Source organism: Delphinus delphis, chromosome 1, assembly GCF_949987515.2.
Source record: "Delphinus delphis chromosome 1, mDelDel1.2, whole genome shotgun sequence".
NCBI classification, from domain to species: Eukaryota; Metazoa; Chordata; class Mammalia; order Artiodactyla; family Delphinidae; genus Delphinus; species Delphinus delphis.
In genome coordinates, this window is record NC_082683.1 from 28,489,701 (window position 1) to 28,510,422 (window position 20,722).

Consider the following 20,722-nt stretch of genomic DNA (forward strand, 5'->3'; position numbering starts at 1 on the left):
ACCCAATAAACTAGTGAACAAAAATTGCAGATTGGAAAAAAAAAAAAATTGCAGATTGGGAGAGGGGTTCTTAAGGAGATACTGTAATAGTATACAGGAGTACCTCACTATAGATCGGAGGTCCGGGAAAGGCATCTGAAATGTCTTAAGTTGAGGTGTGAAGAGCGGTTGGGGGGCGGAGGGGAAGGGGTGAGTGTGAAGAGGAAGGAGAGGGCTCCTGGCCAAGGGAACCAGAAGCAGAGAGGCTCCAGGTCTAATAGAAAAGCGCTTTCCCCGTTAGGGGAGGCCGACCAGTATAGCTGTCGCATGATGAGGAAGAGTCTCGCTTGAGGGGAAAGGCAGGGGCCCCGTTATGCCTACAGCTGGCCCCGCGATGGAGTTTGGGTCCTGGTGTGACCAGGCGTTATTAAAGAGTTTTTAACATGGAAATTATAAGAACTGATGTTTGTGTCAAGTCCTGTTTCATAATCTTTCCCCAAGTTATATTGTACATTTCCCCCCCCCCCCAAAAAAAACATGGTCCTCAAAGCAACTCTACAGGCTTGATCAACTAACTGCTGGTGGTCACTTGACCGCCTGCAGAGGAGGAGGTGCGTGGGTCGGTCCCAACTGGGCGTGGCGGGAGGGCCTCGAGAAGAAGGGGGCCTCTCCTCAGGACAAGATTGGCCCAGGGCCTTCACAGCTGCAGGTCTTGGTCCTGCACCTCAGACCAGCCACGCTTCACGAAGGCTCCTGTCCAGGTTAGCTTTGCCGCCCTCCGCGACCTCGCCTCGGGCAGGCACTGTCCCGCACCAAGGTGGCGGGAGGAGTCCAGCCCCTCGGGGTTGTCTCCAGCAGGCACGGCCGGGCGGAGGGCCGGCCGGAGGGCCGGGCGGAGGGCCGGGCGGAGGGCCGTGGGAGGGCAGGCCCCGCCCAGCTCGCGGCCGTTGGCCGCACCCCATCGCGCTCGCCCCAGGCCCCGCCCAGGCTCGGCGCCCGCTCCGCGACACCTCCCCTGCGTCCTCCGCGCCGGCCGCGCCCGCACAGACGTCGCGTCCGCACGGTTAGGGCGGAGAGGCGAGGCTTGGATGTCGGGCGAGAGCCCGGGCAGCGGAACTGACGCCAGCAGGCTTCCGGGGGCGGCCCCCGGGGAGGTCGGCGGCGGCGCCGCAGTCGTGGAGGGGCACTGGGATCGTAGGCGGCCGCGGGCGACGCAAGTTCCGCACGGAGCCCGTCTCTTCTCGCCTCACGCTTCTTCCTCTCTCCTAGTTGCGCGCTGCCTCCCGACGGCCGCTCTTCCTGACGAGAGCTTTCGGAGTGCGGTTGCTGAGGAGAAGCCGTCACCACCCCGCCTCGGGGCCGAGTGAGGGTTCCTGTCGCGCCGCGTCGACCCCTGCGCCGCCTCCTTGCCCTCAGTGGCGGGCGCCCTTCTCGCTGGAAGCATTCTCCCCAGCTCCATGAATGGAAATCGGCTCCGCAGGTGAGTGAGTCAGAGCTGCTGGTCCGTCCGTTGGGGGTAACCGCAGAGCATCGTCGCTCCCTGCGCCCCGGCCCAGGTGCGCGAGGTGAGCGCCGTCCCCCTTCGGTCCCCCGCCCGGCCCTTCCTCCGCCTCCCCGCAGCCCCGCCGCAGTTCCCTGGAGCCACGGAGTAGGCGATGACACTGCGGGGAAGAGACTGCTCAAAGGGTTGAAGTTTGGGGTTCCCTAGGCCATATTACTCTTTTTTCCCCGGAGTCTAGAAGGGTTTGCCATCTTTTTTGTTACTCCAGTTGAAGATACAACGGGGTGTGTATTCTTTAATCGGGTAGTGTGTCCCGTAGAGGCACTGGGTGGCCAGCCTTCTCCCTTATGTATCTCCCTTCTGTAGTTGTGAAGATGCATTAAGATAACAGATGAGAATTAAGTTTGAAACAGGTATTAGTGCAACGTCAAATGCAAGATGGAATTTCTTCCATCCCCGAGTTCTCATCTATGTTTGTGGCAGCGTGGTACATATAATAGTTCCTGAGGATCTTGGAAATGTCGTATCAGCCTGGATCACTGCTGATGTGAGGAGGTAGATCTTAAAATTGCTGACTATATATATATGTTTTCATTCTATATTCCCTAGAGAATCGGCTGTCATATTCTTGGAAATTTGGAATTTAAGAAAACTGCTTCTTTCCTTGGGAAAAAATGACAGTCTTGAGAAAAAATTGCATCATGGGCAGTACTTACCTTAAAAAAAGAAAAAGCACTTTTTACGGTCTGTAATTAATTGAAGGACATAAAGTAGGTGTTACATAACGATTTGCTTTCCAAATGATCATATTTGGTATGTTAAATTTGGAAGTCTGCTTCATCCAGCCAGTCACAGTTTTATAACTTAATTATGAAAATATTAAGCGGCGGGTGTCTTCTTACTAATAGTACCACAAGTCCCTGAAATTCACATCTCATTTTGCCAATTTGAGAGGCACCTGAATATGAGATAAGAAAAACTTATATGAAAGAAACCAGTGACATAATGATATTAAAGATTTTGTTGACTACGTTAAGGAGTATAATTGTCAAATAGATGCAAAAAGCCCTTAGGAATTGTAGAGGTGGGCTGGGGAGAAGGGTTTATTACAAGTTTTATTATATGGAATTTTCTCTAATCAATTTTTACCGTGTCTCTTTTGCATGCTCTTTTTTTTTTTTTCATGTCTCCTTTAAAAGGGAAAGGTTTGTCTAGATTGTGAAGAGCTTTAGACTCTCGTTTGTTTATCATTGATTTGTAGGTTTCCGAAACTGTCTTGCTTTTGTTTTCCAGTTTTCTAATACACTGTTTAGGGAATGTGATGATTTGGGAGCTATACGTGATTTTTACATAACTGTTCTGTTGTTGAGCCTGGAAAACAAACATGAAAGTTAAACACTTTACTACTTATCCTAAAATTTTAAAGATATTTCCAAAAATTTTTAAGGTTCTTTTCTTTTTTGGGTTTTTCATGTGAAATTATTCCCAAATATATGGGCAACATCTTAGAAAATACTTCTGAAGTCAAACTGCCTAGCCAAGGGGTCCAACTCACCAAGTACGATTCAGTAAACGCTCCTAAGAATTCTTGAGCTATAGATAAGTTTTACTTCTTTTTGCATGGGCCGTTGCTGAAATATATACCTATTTAACTGTCCTCCCATCTGAGGAGGTATAGTTAGATTTGTCAGCCATATGCTTGGACATCGTGAAACACAAAGTTTATTCTTCAGTGCAGTTTATACATGATTGTAATTTAATGATGAAGATAAAGTATAATTTGGCTTAAGATTGTCATCAAAACCAAAATTTTCATTCTTCCTGAGACGTGTAATTGTTATGCTGCAAGTGAAATCGAAAGCATAATTGGGAAAAATGTGCAACTAAGTCTAAAATCAAGAACTTGACAGATACATATTTTGGTTTAAAAAATTTTAGATGCATATTTTCTCTGATAGTCTATTGAGTCAGTGTTGGATCTTGGCTCTACAATTTTGTTCTAAGTTTTTCTTTTGTGTGGAGATTCTCAGGAATCATCTTATGGCAAAATATTTTAAATTCTAATTGTTAGGTGGATACATAGAAAACTTAAATTTATTTACATTAGAGGACTAGAGATACAAATTCTATATAATTGTTTCTTGGCAAATCGTTCTTCACTAAAAGTTAATATTTGTCTATTCTTCCCTTTTGCATGTAATATTTTAAGTGATCTTTTAAGGATGTCCTGTACAATGTAGTGATTTAGTACTGTGTTAACCAAAAAGCTGGCAGGCACAATTGGTTTTTAAATAATAATAATCAATAGTTTAGCATCTGTGCCTGTGACTCCTTAGTTAGAGGAACTTCTGATGAAACCCTATTTTTTTATGCTTTAATTACAGCTGGACTAAGAGTATATATATTTTCATTCCAAATAAAGTGGGAATAAAAGAAGCAGAAACGTTCATTAAGATATCAGTTCTCCTGAGTAGCTATTTTTTAGGACTGTACTATTCTAGTCTGTATTTTTAGGTAAAGTCAGACTACTGTTAAGGGCAGAAGGAATTGTACTTACCTACCAATGGAAGAAAAACATTTTCTATTACCTTAAATTAATAATAATGCAAAGTGATTTGACATGTTTGGTAGATGTCTTACACAGTCTTGCAAAAGTGAATAGACTATGTTTCTTAGTTATATTCTTGAATTCCTGTTTGAATGTAGTTGTTTTAGGACTCTGTGTTTCTTTAATAATAAAAATCAAGAAAAGTTATTTGAGAACAAGTTCCAAAGGATGTGTGGAAGCTCAATTTGAATGAGGTGGATAAAAGTTGTGGATTCAAAGTACTAAAATATGTAATGCCATTAGGTTTTCAGTTTAGTATTTCTTTAATCCCTTGGGAAATGTTTTTATTGTTATATAGATTTTCTCACTTGTAGATTTTTGTCTTGAAGAAGATAAAATGCTGTTCTGTCTAGAGGGCATGAATTATAAACATGGAAAAGGTTTTTCTACTTTATTGTCGCTTAACTTTTAGCTAGTGCTGCTCTGGAGTGGCCATTATAACTTTTTTCCTAGTATTTATTGCTGTTGACTGGCATTGGGACTTATAAAAATGTGCAAGATTATTTTGATTTTTGTTTTAGAATTTAATTTCTCTGACAGTGATGGAAAGCCCTGAGGGAAAACTGTAAAGGAGGCAAGAAACAACGTTTTTCTTCTAAACAAAGACTTGAAAGTAAAGCGGGAAAAAGAACATCTATGAAACCCTTAAACATAATTCGATTAACATGATGAAGACTTTAAAAACTTATCCTTGATTTCATCACCCTGATATAACCACTCTTTAAAGTTTTAAACCAATTTCCAAGCTAATAAATGTATTAATTAAAAAAAATTTTTTTAATGAAGTTATTTAGGAAAGTGGTTAAAATGAATGAAACAGTTTCTAAGTGCTACATTTGCTCTTTCAGAGAATTTTATGTAATAGGTTGATAATTTAGAATTAATTTATATTCTCCAGTGGGAACATTGCATTTGTTTGGTTCTGTAGGCCTGGTCTGAAAGTATGCAAAGAGGCCAGAGGCCCTGTAAAGGGGACATTTCCAGGAAAAGTTCTATGTTGTATATGGAAAAACCCTGGCTCGAGATAGAATTCTTGCCAAATTGTCATAAACTGTTAGATTCTAATTGAATACTACATTGCTTTATATCACAACCATCTTTTTTCACACTGGTTTCCATAGTCTTAAAATAATTGAGGGTCTACCTGAAAGATGAATTAAATATTATATTTCGTTAATCTAAAAAATTTTTTTCCTCTTATAATACTTAAAACTAGGATCTTAAGTAATTTATGTGTGGTTTGGTTTTCTTTTGTTTTAATGGATGGGAGGAAAAGGCAAGTGATCTGTTTTCAGGAAGGTAAAGCTAAAAAGATAATTTATTTAAGAATAGTATTCTTTCCAAACCTGTTTAGTCTCGGTTTGTTGTGATGAACAGCATTCACCAGACATTCCTGCTTCTAATTCAGTTGTCTAGGATACTCAATAGACCCTCATTCTTGGCTCATTAACAAAACAGATGTGAGAAAGAATATTGTGTGGTTTTTCAACCATAGTGGTTATGCTGTTAGGATACATGAACAGCCTTTCTGTATTTGGAGTTTCTATAGTTTTCTGCCATTATCTGTGTTTTTAATATTAATGATTTTCTTTGGCTACCCATTGCTTTAAAAAAAAAAAAAGACTACTGAGATTTAGCAAAATCTTGTTACACAACTGATGCTTTCTCTTATATCTTAAATGTGGGCTCTCTGTGGTTTGGTTGCAATAAATTATGTACATTAGTCTGGAATGTTAGTTTAATGAAATAATCTGTAAGAATTCTTGTTTTAAATCAGCCAGTTATTCCTCTGTTGTTTCTAAATTATCAGGTTCTTGAGAAATCAGAAGATATCTGTAGGATATAGTCATGGGATATTTTTATATTCTTCATTTTTGCAAGAAAGTGTTCTCGGTTGTAGGCTTACATAATACAATTTTTGAGTCATTACCAATATTTGATATTTTAACTGATTTCTAAATCTTACAACAGAAGTTCATTAATATATCTCTGAATTTTAAAAAAGGTTGAAGAATAGATTGCAAAATAGGCTTATATCTTAGCAGTGAAGTCCTTTTTTTTGTTTGTTTGAAGAAACTTATAGCTTCTAAATTAGGACTTGCTCTCTGGGTATTTAACATAAAAGTGGCATTCTCTAAAATTACTCAAAATTTTTCTAAATTTTTGCTTGGGTGATCAAAGTTTTTCAAAAGCTACCCAAACTTTAATTATAAAATAAATCTCAAAGCATTTCCATAGTGCGTGGGCTACTTGTTTTCCAGGGGGAAAAATGGCTTTGAAATAATGGTTCCCCATAGTGCATCTGAGAAATTTAGCCCCCAACAGTCTGAATGTTCTAGAGTGATTATTTAGCTACAGTGAATATAATAAATGTAATCTGATATAAGTGCATTGTGTTTGTACAGGTTCACTGAATGAGTATGTAGACTTAGTAGATAAGAAGTTACTGAAATCTCATGCTGATGTTTACTAGTTAGCCTTGTGGAGTTAACTAGTAAACAGAGGCATTTAATTATGTCAAATTTTGAGGTCAACACATTTATTTTTTCAAAACAAAAATAAAAATTTTTTCCTGCTTGTAAAAATGCATGTTTATTATTTTTAAAAAAGCAAACAGTATAGGAAAGTCTAAAATAGAAATGACAATAATATGATCCCATTCTCCAGATAAAACCATTGCAAATTTTTCTTGTATGTCTTCTCAAACGTCCATCCATCTGTCATCATATAGTTTTTAACCTGCTTTTTCTACTCAATATTGTATCATGGATATTTTTCTTTATCATTACTTATATCTATGTAGCAATATAGCAACATAATAATTTTTACTGAGTACATAACATTTAAATTTTTTATTTTATTTATTTATTTTTTTGCTGCACTGCATGGCTTGTGGGATCTTAGTTCTCAGAGCAGGGATTGAACCCAGGCCCTTGGCAGTGAAAGCACAAAGTTCTAACCACTGGACTGCCAGGGAATTCCCGCATTTAATTTTATATTATTAATTAGTGTCATTGATGGTGGATTAGATTTCTTTCCAGTTTTTTATAAAATTATAACTAAAACTTTGGTAATTATCCTAATATATACATCTTTGTATAGTGATCCAGTGATTGCTTTAGGATAAATTCCTAGAAGTAGAATGGTTGAAACGAGGTATCCCATGAATATCAAAGCAAAAGTTCCCAGTGAAAATCCACAATTTGGTAATAGGCTGTAGTAGTGCTGTAGTTGATTCTTATTTATTCATTGCTTATTTTCATCAATCACATTTACTATAGACTGTAATTTAGCTTTGGACTCACTAGTACATGTTAGATTGTTAGGTCAGTGAACAACACGCACATATGCTTTGAAAATGTATGGTTTTTTGTTTGAAGTTTAACATGGTTAGTTGTTATTAGCCAGTACTTGCTGTAGCTACTAAAAGAAAAGTTTGAAGTAGAAATGCCAGATAGTGCTTTTTATTTCTGTGTAATTACATTTTCAACTCTATTGGGCAATATATGTATTTGTTAAATAACTAAAATATGCCTCTCTGGAAGTATAATTTGTTGTATTGACAGAATTATTTCTTCCAGTAATTTACATTAAAATATTTTGTATACTTAAATTTGATGATTTTATGGTCAGTTACAGTAGAGTTCTGTTACATTGCTTATTCATGAAACAGAATTTTGGTTTTTACCAGTTTGTATAAAAAGCATGAGGGAAAATAACAATAATGGAGAAAAAAATCGTCAGTGTAATATAGTGTAGAAAGCATGGGTTTTGGAAACAAATCCTGGCTCTCAAATTAACATGGTAACGATGTGTCGTTGTAGGTTCATCGATTGTAACAAATGTACCACTCTGGTGTGGGGATGTTGATATTCGGGGAGGCTGTGCATATGTGGGGGCAGGAGGCATATGGGCAATCTCTACCTTCTGCTCAGTTTTGCTGTGAACCCACAACTGCTCTAAAAAATAAAGTCTATTAAAAATTAATTGTGACTTTGGGCAGTGCTTTTAATCTTCCTTAATCTTAGTTTCCTTATCTGTATAATGGTATAGTAAAGAGATTCAGTATGCAAAGGAAATGACATTCCTCTCTTCCTAATTTTTAAGACATTTTATTATAGAAAATTGAGGATGTATATGCAGAACTGTATAATAAACTCCCATGTACCCATCGCCCATGTCCAGTCATGTCCGTTCTACTTTCCCCTCCCCTGTATTTTTTGAAGCATATTCTAGACATAATAATATTTTATTTATAAATATCTACTAAGTACATCTATAAGAGATATGGGGGACTTCCCTGGTGGTCCAGTGGTTAAGACTCCATGCTTTCACTGCAGGGGGAGCGAGTTCAATCCCTGGTTGGGGAACCTTGCAAGGCGAAGCCAAAAAAAAAAAAAGTTATGGACTCTTTAAATAAGCCACAGTACCATTATCACAGCATAAAATAATAGTATAACCCTTTATATCAAATATTCAGTCAGTATTCAAATTTCAGCTTGTCTCAGATATTATTCTTTTTTTTTTTTAAACAATTTGCCTCTTTAAAATTTATTTCATTTTTGAGTCAGGATCCAGATAAGTTTCCCACATTGTGAATGATTATTATGTCTTTTAAGTGCCTCTTAATTTGTAAGTTTTCTATCCTCTTTCCCCCTACTATTTATGGATTGTTTGTCCTTTTAGACTTTCTCACAGTCTGGATTTTGCTGGTTCCATCTTCATGGTGTAATTTAACGTGTTTCTCTAAATTTACTGTAAACTGCTAGGACCAAAAAGCTTGATCAGATTCAAGGCATGTGGGATCTTAGTTCCCCATCCAACCAGGGATCGAACCCCCATCCCGTGCAGTGGAAGTGTGGAGTCTTAACCACAGGACCACCAGGGAAGTCCCCTCAGGGTATTCTTTTTTTTTTTTCCCCCTGGCATGCGGGCCTCTCACTGTTGTGGCCTCTCCCATTGTGGAGGACAGGCTCCAGACGCGCAGACTCAGCGGCCATGGCTCACGGTCCCAGCCACTCCGCGGCATGTGGGATCCTCCCGGACAGGGGCACAAACCCGTGTTCCCGGCATCGGCAGGCGGACTCTCAACCACTGCGCCACCAGGGAACCCCAGGGTATTCTTTTTGAACTTACTGCAGTCAGGTTTTTGTCCCTAGAACTTCACTGAAATTGCTTTTATCAAAGTCAACAAAGAATTTGTTAAACCCAGTAGTCAGTTCCCAAATCTTAATTTTATTTGTCTCTTCAACTTCATTTGATTACTTTGCTTCCTTCTGGACATTCCTTTTCCACTTGGCTTCCTGGCCACCACATTCTCCAGATCCTCCTCCAACCTTATTGGCTATCACTTTTCTGCTTCCTTGCTGTTTCATCTTCATCTCCCCAATCTCTAAACATTGGGAGTTTCCCAGAGCTTATTAGTATTCTTCTGTATCCTGCCACAGTCAGGGTGATCTCCTCTGGTCCAGTGGTTTCAAATATCACTAATATGCCAAGGGCACTCATAGCTACATTTCCAGCCTGGACCTCTCCCTTGAACTCCACACCCATCTAACTGCCTACTAGATGCCTACTTGTACAGAAACCTTGACGTTAACATGTCCTAAAAATCCTCTTGATTTCTTCTCAAAGCTTTCTATTATTCCTGAGTCTTTCCTGTCTCAGTAAGTGCATTTCCAATTCTTTTAGTTGCTTAGACCAAAAAGCTTTGAGGGCTCTTTTCTCTCATACCCCACACCTAATCCATTAGCAGTTCCCGTTGGGTCTACCATCTAAATATTTTCCACAGTGACCTCATTCCCATAGCTGCTACCACCCCTGCCCTAGCCAACATTATCTTTTGCGTGGAAAGTCGACTGTCCTACTAACTGGTCTCCCTGCTTGTACTTTTACATATAATTTTTCATACAGCAGCTAGAGTGATTGTTTAAAAAAAGTTTGTCAGATCATAATGCTTCTTGATTCAGAACCCTTTGTTGGTTTCTCATGTCTCAGAATAAAATCCAAAGACCTCATCATGGCTTGCAAATCCTATAAGATCTGATCTCCCAGCATCTTTCTGACCTCATTTCCTACCGTTCTCTCTGCTCCAGGCACAGTGGTCTCCTTGCTGTTCATCAAACACCAAGCAAACTTCTGCTTTTTCCTTTATACTTGATTTTTCCTTGCCTGGAATGCTCTTTCAGCTGTCTACATGACTTTTTCTTTCACTTCTGTTTTATGCCTACTTGTCACCTTTTCAAAGAGGTCTTCTTTGACAAACCTATCTAATATGGCTAACTACCTCTCCCCCCACACACACATTTTCTATCCCCGTAACCTATCTTATTTTTTTAAAATAAATTTATTTATTTATTTTTATTTTTGGCTGCATTGGGTCTTTGTTGCTGTGCGTGGGCTAAGTGGCGAGTGGGGGCTACTCTTCATTACGGTGCCCGTGCTTCTCATTGGGTGGCTTCTCTTGTTGAAGAGCACGGACTCTAGGTGCACGGGCTTCAGTAGTTGTGGCTTGCGGGCTCTAGAGCGCAGGCTCAGTAGTTGTGGTGCACAGGCTTAGTTGCTCCGCGGCATGTGGATCTTCCCAGAGCAGGGCTCGAACCCGTGTCCCCTGCATTGGCAGGTGGATTCTTAACCACTGCGTCACCAGGGAAACCCTAACCTATCTTATTGTTTTATAGCAGTTATTACTACCTAATTGGCAAAAAAGAAATACAATATAATCTGCCCCACACCCCTATAAAACCTTCATGAGGACCAGGTCTTTATTGTTATTATTAAAATTATTCACTTGAACAAGTTTCGCACTTAGGATACAGTAAATATTTGTGGTTTTTGTTTGCTTGTTTGTTTGTTTTTTGTGATACAAGGGCCTCTCACTGTTGTGGCCTCTCCCGTTGCGGAGCACAGGCTCCGGACGCGCAGGCTCAGCGGCCATGGCTCACAGGCCCAGCCGCTTCGCGGCATGTGGGATCTTCGCGGACCGGGGCACGAACCCGCATCCCCTGCATCGGCAAGCGGACTCTCAACCACTGCGGCACCAGGGAAGCCCTACAGTAAATATTTGAACACATTTACGAGTCAATGAATGGATGACTTAATGAATGATAGATTTTCAGCACGTGTTAGTTTGTAGTAGTATAGTGTACTGATTAAAAGCCCAGGCTCTGAAATCAGACTGCCTGTTTGCAAATTGTAGCTTTGCCACTTTCTGTGAACATGTTTTTTAATCTCCTTGTGCTTCAGTTTCCTCAGTATAGTATAGTACCTGCCTCAAAAGTTATGTTGTAAGAAGTCACCAAATGTATATCAGATATATAATACTCAATACATGTTAGCTGTTATTGTTGTTATAATTTTGGGTTATCCCCGAGTATATTGTGAACTACTTAAGCAAAGTAACTGACTTATTAATTAATCCATGTATCTATAAAACCTCGAACATAATAATTGTTCAATAAATAGAATAGATAAATGACTTTTTATGTTTTTGATTTTTAAAAAATTGTCTATGGGGGCAGTGAATTTCAGAAGAGAATGGGGGTTATAGAAAAATAAAACATTATTAAGCCAATCTTGATAGTCATCACATGTAAATAAAACAGCAGAAAGTTATTTTTTTAAACACATAAAAGGTTTTTTAAAATTTTAATGCCTAATGCTAGAGAGGGCATAGGAGAGAAATCTGGTGATAGTAATGCATTTATATGCCAGTTTGGTAGTAAATACCAAGAGTCAGAAACATGTTTCTGTTCCTATCCTTTGACCTGGTAGGTCTCTTTCTGAAATTTATCTGAAGGAAAAAATTCTATATGCCACTTTCCCTCTGTAGCTCCCCCAAATAAAACAGTAGGTGCTTGATGCAGAGAAATTCACTTAGCATAGTTGTGTGAAATGTTGTAGCTGTTTATTTATATTAATATTTATTGAAGAGCTACTACTTTTTTTAATGGCTTCTGTGCCAGGCACATCTAGAATGTATAGGTCATTTTATCTAATTTTTAAAATAAGGTAACTGAATGTACCTCAACATAAGAGAGGCCGTATATGACAAAGCCCACAGCTAGTATCCTACTCAGTGGTGAAAAGCTGAAAGCTTTTCCTCTGAGATCAGGAGCAAGACAAGAAGCCTCCTCTCAACACTTTTATTCAAATAGTGCTGGAAGTCCTAGCCAGAACAGTTAGGCAGGAAAAAGAAAGAAAAGGCATCTGAATTGGAATGGAAGGAGTAAAATTGTCTCTATTTGCAGATGACATGCTATTATATATAGAAAACCCTAAAGACTGCATGAAAAACTATTAGAAGTAATAAATGAATTTAGTAGAGTTGCGGGATACAAAATCAATATACAAAATCTATTGCATTTCTGGACTTCCCTGGTGGTCCAGTGGTTAAGAATCCGCCTTCCAGTGCAGAGGACGCAGGTTTGATCCCTGGTCGGGGAACTAAGATCCCACATACTGTGGGGCACCTGAGCCCGCGCGCCGCAACTACTGAGTCCGTGCGCTCTAGAGCCCACGTGCCACAACTAGAGAGCCCACGTGCTGCAACTACTGAGTCCATATGCTCTGGAGCCTGTGTGCCACAACTAGAGAAGCCCATGCAACACAACGAAAGATCCCACATGCCTCAACGAAAGATCCCACATGCCTCAACAAAGATCCTGCGTGCCGCAACTAAGACCCGATGCAGCCAAATAAATAATAAATTTATAACAAAAAAGCCAAAATCTACTGCATTTCTATACACTAACAACTAAATATCAAAAAGATAAATTTTTTAAAAGTCCCATTTATGGTAGCATCAAAAACAATAAAATGCTTATGAATAAATTTAACCAAGAAAGTCAAAGATCTAGGGGCTTCCCTGGTGGCGCAGTGGTTGAGAGTCCACCTGCCAATGCAGGGGACACGGGTTCGTGCCCCGGTCTGGGAAGATCCCACATGCCGCGGAGTGGCTGGGCCCATGAGCCATGGCCAATAAGCCCGTGCGTCCAGAGCCTGTGCTCCGCAATGGGAGAGGCCACAACAGTGAGAGGCCCGCAGACCGCCAAAAAAAAAAAAAGAAAAAGAAAGTCAAAGATCTACACATTGAAAACTATAAGACATTGATGAAAGCAATCAAAGAAGACACAAATATGTGGAAAGATATCCTGTGCTCATGGATTGGAAGAATTAATATTGTTTAAATGTCCACACTACCCAAAGTGATCTACAGATTCAGTGCAGTCCCTATCAAAATTGCAATGACAAAAAAAAAAAGAAAAAAATTGCAATGGCATTTTCTACAGAAATAGAAAAAACAATCCTAAAATTTATGTGGAACCACAAAAGACCCCCAATAGCTAAAGCAGTCTTGAGAAGGATGAACAAAGAAAACTTCCTGATTTCAAACTATATTATAAAGTTATGTCAAAACAGTGTGGTATTGGCATAAAAATAGGCACATAGATCAATGTGAGCCCAGAAATAAACCCATGCATGTATGGTCAGTTAGTTTTTGACAAAGGAGCAAAGACTATACATGGGGAAAGGATAGTCTCTTTAATAAATGGTGTTGGGTAAACTGGATAGCCATATGCAAAAGAATGAAACTAGACCCCAACTTATACCATATATAGAAATTAAAATGGATCAAAGACTTTAACAGAAGACCTGAAACCATAAAACTCCTAGAAGAAAACAGCACGTGAGCTCCTTGACATTGGTCTTGGCAATGATTTTTAAAATTTAATAGCAAAAGCAAAGGCAACAAAAGCAAAAATAAAGAGGTGAGACTCCATCAAACTAAAAAGCTTCTGCTCAGCAAAGGAAACCATTGGCAAAATTAAAAGGAAACTTATAGAATGGGAGAAAATATTTGCAAACCACATACCTGATAGAGGGTTAGTATCCAAAATATACAAGAAACTCTTACAACTCAGTAGCAAAAAAACCAACTCAGTTAAAAAATGGGCAAAGGGCGGAGCAGCTAGGCCTGTGCACCACAACTACTGAGCCTGTGCTCTAGGGCCCGCGAACCACAATTACTGAGCCCGCGTGCCGCAACTACTAAAGCCCACGTGCCTAGAGCCTGAGCTCTGCAACAAGAGAAGCCACTGCAATGAGAAGCCCGCTCACCGCAACGAAGAGTAGCCCCCGCTCGCAGCAACTAGAGAAAGCCCGCACAGCAACGAGGACCCAACAATGAAGACCCAATGCAGCCATAAATAAATAGATAGTTAGATAGATAAATTTATTAAAAAAATAAAATGGGCAAAGGACCTGAATAGACATTTTTCCAAAGAAGACATACAAATGGCCAACTGGTACATAAAAGGTGCTCAGCATCACTAGTCATCATGGAAATGCAAATCAAAACCACAGTGAGATATAACCTCATACCTGTTAGGATGACTTTTATCAAAAAGACAGGATGATAAATGCTGTTGTGAGTGTGGAGAAAAGAGAAGCCTTATACACTGTTGGTGGGAACATAAACTGGTATGGCCACAATGGAAAACTGTGTGGAGGTTCCTCAAGAAATTAAAAATAGAGCTACCATATGTTCCTTTACCAGGGGGGAAGGGTGGAGGGGAGAGATAGATTGGGAGTTTGGGATTGACATGTACACACCGCTGTAATTAAAATAGATAACCAACAAGGACCTACTGTATAGCACAGGGAACTCTGCGCAATATTCTGTAATAACCTAGATGGGGAAAGAATTTGAAAGAAATAGACACATGTATATGTATAACTGAATCACTTTACTGTTCACGTGAAGCTAACACAACATTGTTAATCAACTATACTCCAATATTTAAAAAAAAAAAAAGAATAGGGCTGCCATATATTCCAGCAATCCCACTTCTGGGTATATATCCGAAGGAAACGAAACCATTATCTTGAAGAGATATCTGTACTCTAATGTTCATTGCAGCATTCACAATAGCCAGGGTATGGAGACTGTCTTAAGTATCCATCAGCGGATGAATGAATCAAGAAAATGTGATGTGTGTATACACACACACACACACACACACACGTATACACATAGTGGAATATTACTTAGCCTTAAAAAAAGAAGGGAATCCTGTTATTTCTGACAATATGGATGAGCCTGGAGGGCACTATGCTAAGTATAATAAGACAAAGACAAATACTACATGGTATCACTTATATGTGGAATCTAAAAATAAAAAGTCAAACTCAGAAACAGTAGAAAAATGGTTGCCAGGGAGTGGGGGAAATTGGGAAAAGTTGGTACAAGGGTACAAACTTTGAGCTATAAAATAAATAAGGTCTGAGGATCTAATGTATAACATAGTGACTATAGTTGATAATACTCTGTTGTATAATTGAAATTTGCTGAGAGAGTAGAACTTAAATGTTCTAAGTCCCCCCTCATCCCCCAAAAAAGGTGAATATGTGGAGTGATGAATGAGTTAATTAACTTGATGGGGAGAATCTTTTCACAGTGCACAGGTATGTCAAATCATTGTGTTGTGCAGTCTAAATATCATTTTAAAAAATACACTACCAAATGTAAAATACATAGCTAGTGGGAAGCAGCTGCATAGCACAGGGAGATCAGCTCTGTGCTTTGTGACCACCTAGAGGGGTGGGATAGGGAGGGTGGGAGGGAGACGCAAGAGGGAGGAGATATGGGGATATATGTGTACATATAGCTGATTCACTTTGTTATAAAGCAGAAACTAACACACCATTGTAAAGCAGTTATACTCCAATAAAGATGTTAAAAAAAAAAAGATCCCACATATAAGTGAAAATAATAATAATAGGCAACTGAGTCTTAGAGGCTGTGACTTTCCCCTGGTCATTAGATCTGGAATTTGAACTCAGGTTTGAGACCATACTTCAGTTGAAGTAATTAATATAATTACTCCTTTTATCAGTTAAGAGTTTTAGTTGCAAATAACAGCAATCCAACAGAAACTAATTTAAGCAAAAGGGGTTTATTGGCTCATGGAACGCAAGGCAGGTTGAATAGAAGGCAATAGGAAGAACCGGTTTGCAGCTGAGCTTGCATCTGGAGCAGGTGGAACTAGTAACTGATGGTATCAGACTACTCCATCTCTTATTTTGATTTCTCTCTATTTGTAGCTCTCTACTTGTAGCTTCCATTTTCTCTCACTGTTGATTGGCTTTTTCTATGCATCAGAACACCTGATCTCCAACAGCTATTATATCTCACAGCTTTAGTCCCTGAAGAGGAAATACCTGATTGTTGTTTGGGTCCCAAGTTAAAACAAAAAAAGTCCCAGGGAAAAGGCTTATTACTTTCTCTTGGTTCTGGTGTCCATCCCTAGATGAGTCAGTTGTGGTGTCAAATTCACGTAAGAATATATCAATTGCTGGTATTCATGTAGTACGTGAGAGAGTGTGTAGTTTTCAAGAGAATAGCCAGTAGGTGGAGGAAAAGGGTGGGGTTGTGTTTAGCATACAATCCTGTGAATATCCACTACAACTGCTTATGTTTCACTATTTATAATAGTGAAACATTGGAAGCAAGCTAAATATTCTTGAGTGGAACCTGGTCAGTTTTACTTCATCAACTTCATGTATTATTACATAACCATTAAAATTATGAATATGAAGACCTTAGTAATACAGATATGCTTATGAGGCTATGTTAAGTGGGAACAGAATATAACATTTTATATACAGTGTGTTTGCTACTGTGAAACTTGAAAATGTAATGGAAGGGATTCAGATTACTCAAACAAATTTATGAGGTAGTGTGACAGAGGGTCACTGTGCTCCACAGTCTGGTCCCTAGCTTTGCAGATCCTGATGCTTGGTTTTGCCAGGCATCCAGAGCTGATCATCACCTTGATGGACCGATTGATGCTAACCAAGTTCACAAGAAACTAATATATAAGTCATAATGCCAATTTAATTATTTACAAAGAAAAATACCATTTCCAGAGCATAAAGAAGATTCATGTTGACTAGTCAGCGACTTATCTCCCTCCGGCCATCTATATGGGTATACAGACAGTAATCAGAAGGTTGCTTTGTAATCGTGGAATCAGAACAAGGGACTTAATATGATGTGCTCTTTAGTATTAGGGATAGAAATATGAGTCACTCATAAACTCTGTCCTCAGGTCACTCAATTTATAAGAAAATGCAGGTAGTTAAATAGCTATAGAATTTCTCCGTGTGGAGTAGACAGATTATTTTATTAGGCTCAGAACTTCCACTAAAGAAAACTAAAAAATCTGGATAAGATGGAACAAAATGCCTTCTTAAGAGGATGGAATAATTAAGAATAGGTTACTGAAAATCAGACATTCTGTATCACAACCACTAGTTGGGAGACTATTTCCCTTTATTTTATTTTTATAAATGTATTTTATTTATTTTTGGGCTGTGTTGGGTCTTCTTTGCTGCGCATGGGCTTTCTCTAGTTGTGGCGAGCAGGGGCTACTCTTTGTGCGAGCTTCTCGTTGCGGTGGCTTCCGTTGTTGAGGAGCACGGGCTCTAGGCGCGTGGGCTTCAGTAGTTGTGACACGTGGGCTCAGTAGTTGTGGCGCACGGGCTTAGTTGTTCCGAGGCATGTGGGATCTTCCCAGACCAGGGATCAAACCCGTGTCCCCTGCATTGGCAGGGAGGGGGATTCTTAACCACTGCGCCACCAGGGAAGTACCCCCTGAGTTAATTTTTGAAAAAAGTTTTAGGTCTGTGTCCAGATTCTTTTTTTTTTTCCCCCTTTAGCATGTGGATATCCATCCACTTATCAGCACCATTGCTTGAATAGACTCCTTTTTCCGTTGAATTGCCTTTGCTCCTTTGTCAAAGATCAGTTGACTTGTGGTTCAATTTTGGGGCTGTGTATTCCTCTGATGTATTTTTCTATTCTTTGACAAAAACCCACACTGTCGCGATTATTGTAGCCTTATACATTAGCACCAAAAAAAGAAAAGAAAGAAATACTTAGGTATAAATCTAACAAAATATGTACGAGATCTATGTGAGGAAAACTACAAAACTCTGGTTTAAAAAAATCAAAGAAAATCTAAATAAATAGAGATATTTTATTATACATGGATGGGAAGACTCAGTATAAAGATGTCAGCTTTTCTCAACTTGATTTATGTACTTAGCACAATTCCAAGCAAAATCCCAGCAAGTTATTTTGTGGATATTGACAAACTGATTGTAAAGTTTATAGGGAAAGGCAAAATACCCAGAACAACTACATGATATTAAAGGAGATTAAAGTCAGAGAACTGATTGACAGTACCTGATTTCAAAACTTACTGTAAAATATCATAATTGAGACAGTGTATTATTGACAAAAGGATAAACAAATATATCAGTGGAACACAATAGAGAGCACAGCAGAATGGGTTCCAATCTCAGTTCTGCTACTTACTAGCTATGAAATTTTAGGCAAATCATTTCAGTTTTCCTCATCTATAAAATCATTATGAAGTTTGGGGTTCCATTTGTTTATTTTTGCTTTTATTTCTATTGCCTTGGGAAACGTTGGTATGATTTACAATCAAACTTATAAGGTTTTGCACAGCAAAGGAAACCATAAACAAAATGAAAAGGCATCCTACGGACTGGGAGAAAAATATTTACAAGTGATGCGACCGACAGGGCTTAATTTCCAAAATATACAAACAGCTCCTACAATTCAATGACAAAAAAACCCATTAAAAAAGGTGGGCAGAACACCTAAATAGACATTTCTACAAAGAAGACATAAAGATGGCCAACAGGAACATGAAAAGATGTTCCACATCGCTAATTATTAGAAAAATGAAAATCAAAACTACAGTGAAAAAAAAAAAACAAAAAAAACAAAAAACTACAGTGAGAGGGCTTCCCTGGTGGCGCAGTGGTTGAGAGTCCGCCTGCCGATGCAGGGGACACGGGTTCATGCCCCGGTCCGGGAAGATCCCACATGCCGCAGAGCGGCTGGGCCCGTGAGCCATGGCCACTGGGCCTGCACGTCCGGAGCCTGTGCTCCGCAACAGGAGAGGCCACAACAGTAAGAGGCCCACATACCGCAAAAAAAAAAAAAAAAAACTACAGTGAGGTATCACCTCACACCAGTCAGAATGACCATCATCAAATTTACAAATAATAAATGCTGGAGGGTGTGTGGAGAAAAAGGAACCCTCCTACACTGTTGGTGGGAATGTAAATTGGTACAGTTACTATGGAAAACAGTATGGAGGTTCCTCAAAAAACTAAAAATAGGGTTGTCATATGATCCAGCAATCCCACTCCTGGGCATATACCCAGACAAAACTGTAATTCGAAAAGATATATGCAACCCTATGTTCATAGCAGCACTATTTACAATAGCCAAGACATGGAAACAGCCTAAATGTCCATCAACAGATGAATGGATAAAGAAAATGTGGTATATGTACACAATGGAATATTACTCAGCCATTAAAAAGAATGAAATAATGCCATTTGCAACAACATGGATGGACCTAGAGATTATCATACTAAGCAAAGTAAGTCAGAAAGAGAAAGACATACTATATGATATCACTTATATGTGGAATCTAAAATACAACACAAATGAACATATCTATGAAAGAGAAACAGACTGTAGACAGAGAGAACAAATTTGTGGTTGCCAAGGGAGAGGCTGGGTTGGGGAGGGAAGGACTTGGAGTTTGGGATTAGCAGATGTAAACTATTATATATCGGATGGATAAACAACAAGGTCCTACTGTATAGCACAGGGAACTATATTCAATATCCTGTGGTAAACCACATTGGAAAAGAATATGAAAAAGAATATATATGTATAACTGAGTCACTTTGCTGTACAGCAGAAATTAAACACAACAATGTAAATCAACTATACTTCAATAGTAAAAAAAAAATTATTGCAAGGTTTGGTAAGAGCTTGATAAATTTTATCTGTTGTTCATGTTCTGATTTTATCCTGACAGGATTCATAAGAAAGAGGCAGGTTAGGTATTATTTCCATTTTATAGATCAGGAAATAGAATTTCAGGGCTATTAATATTTAACAAAGGTCAAGTGGTTAGATAAATGGCAGAGCCAGAACTATGACCTAGTCTAGAATTACTCATTATTACCTATCTCAGTTTAGGATAGCAGGAAAGATTATGCCCTCAGAAAAGATCTTACAAATATATGAAAACAAAATTTAAAAATAAGTGATGCAGGTGGCACTTTAATGTACTTTCATCCACAGTGAAGAAAAGTTGTTAATTATCTTTTTTCCTATTCTCTGGAAGAATTTGTTTAAGATTAGTATTATTTCTTTCCTTAAATGTTTGGTATAATTCTCTAGTGAAGCCATCTGGATCTGGAATTTTTTAGTGTGTGCATGTGTGTGAATATTTTTAATTGTGGATTTAATTTTTTCAGATAGTTACAGGACTTTTCAGATATTTTAAATGTAAATTCATTTAGATAATATTTACTAACTGAATTTATTGTTTGAATTTTGTTTAACAAAGCTACAACATTTTGAGCTTCAAAAACTTAATGTTAGATATCACCTAGGGTTTGTTTTTTTCTTAACTGTGATAAAATATATATAACATTAAATTTGCTGTCTTAGCAATTTTTAAGTGTACAATTTAGTAGTATTTAAGTACATTCACATTGTTGTGCAACCAATC

At 38.8% G+C, this 20,722-nt stretch overlaps 1 protein-coding gene across 1 annotated transcript in view; it reads left to right on the forward strand.

Annotated features, from left to right (window-relative positions):
* The first annotated feature begins 1,092 nt into the window (after window positions 1-1,092).
* Window positions 1,093-20,722, forward strand: part of AGO3 (argonaute RISC catalytic component 3) — a 119,684-nt gene continuing 100,054 nt past the window's right edge. Inside the window, exon 1 of the mRNA XM_060019220.1 lies at window positions 1,093-1,459. Coding sequence (XP_059875203.1) covers window positions 1,441-1,459 — 19 coding nt within the window. The 5' untranslated portion in view covers window positions 1,093-1,440. The remainder of the gene's footprint in view (window positions 1,460-20,722) is intronic.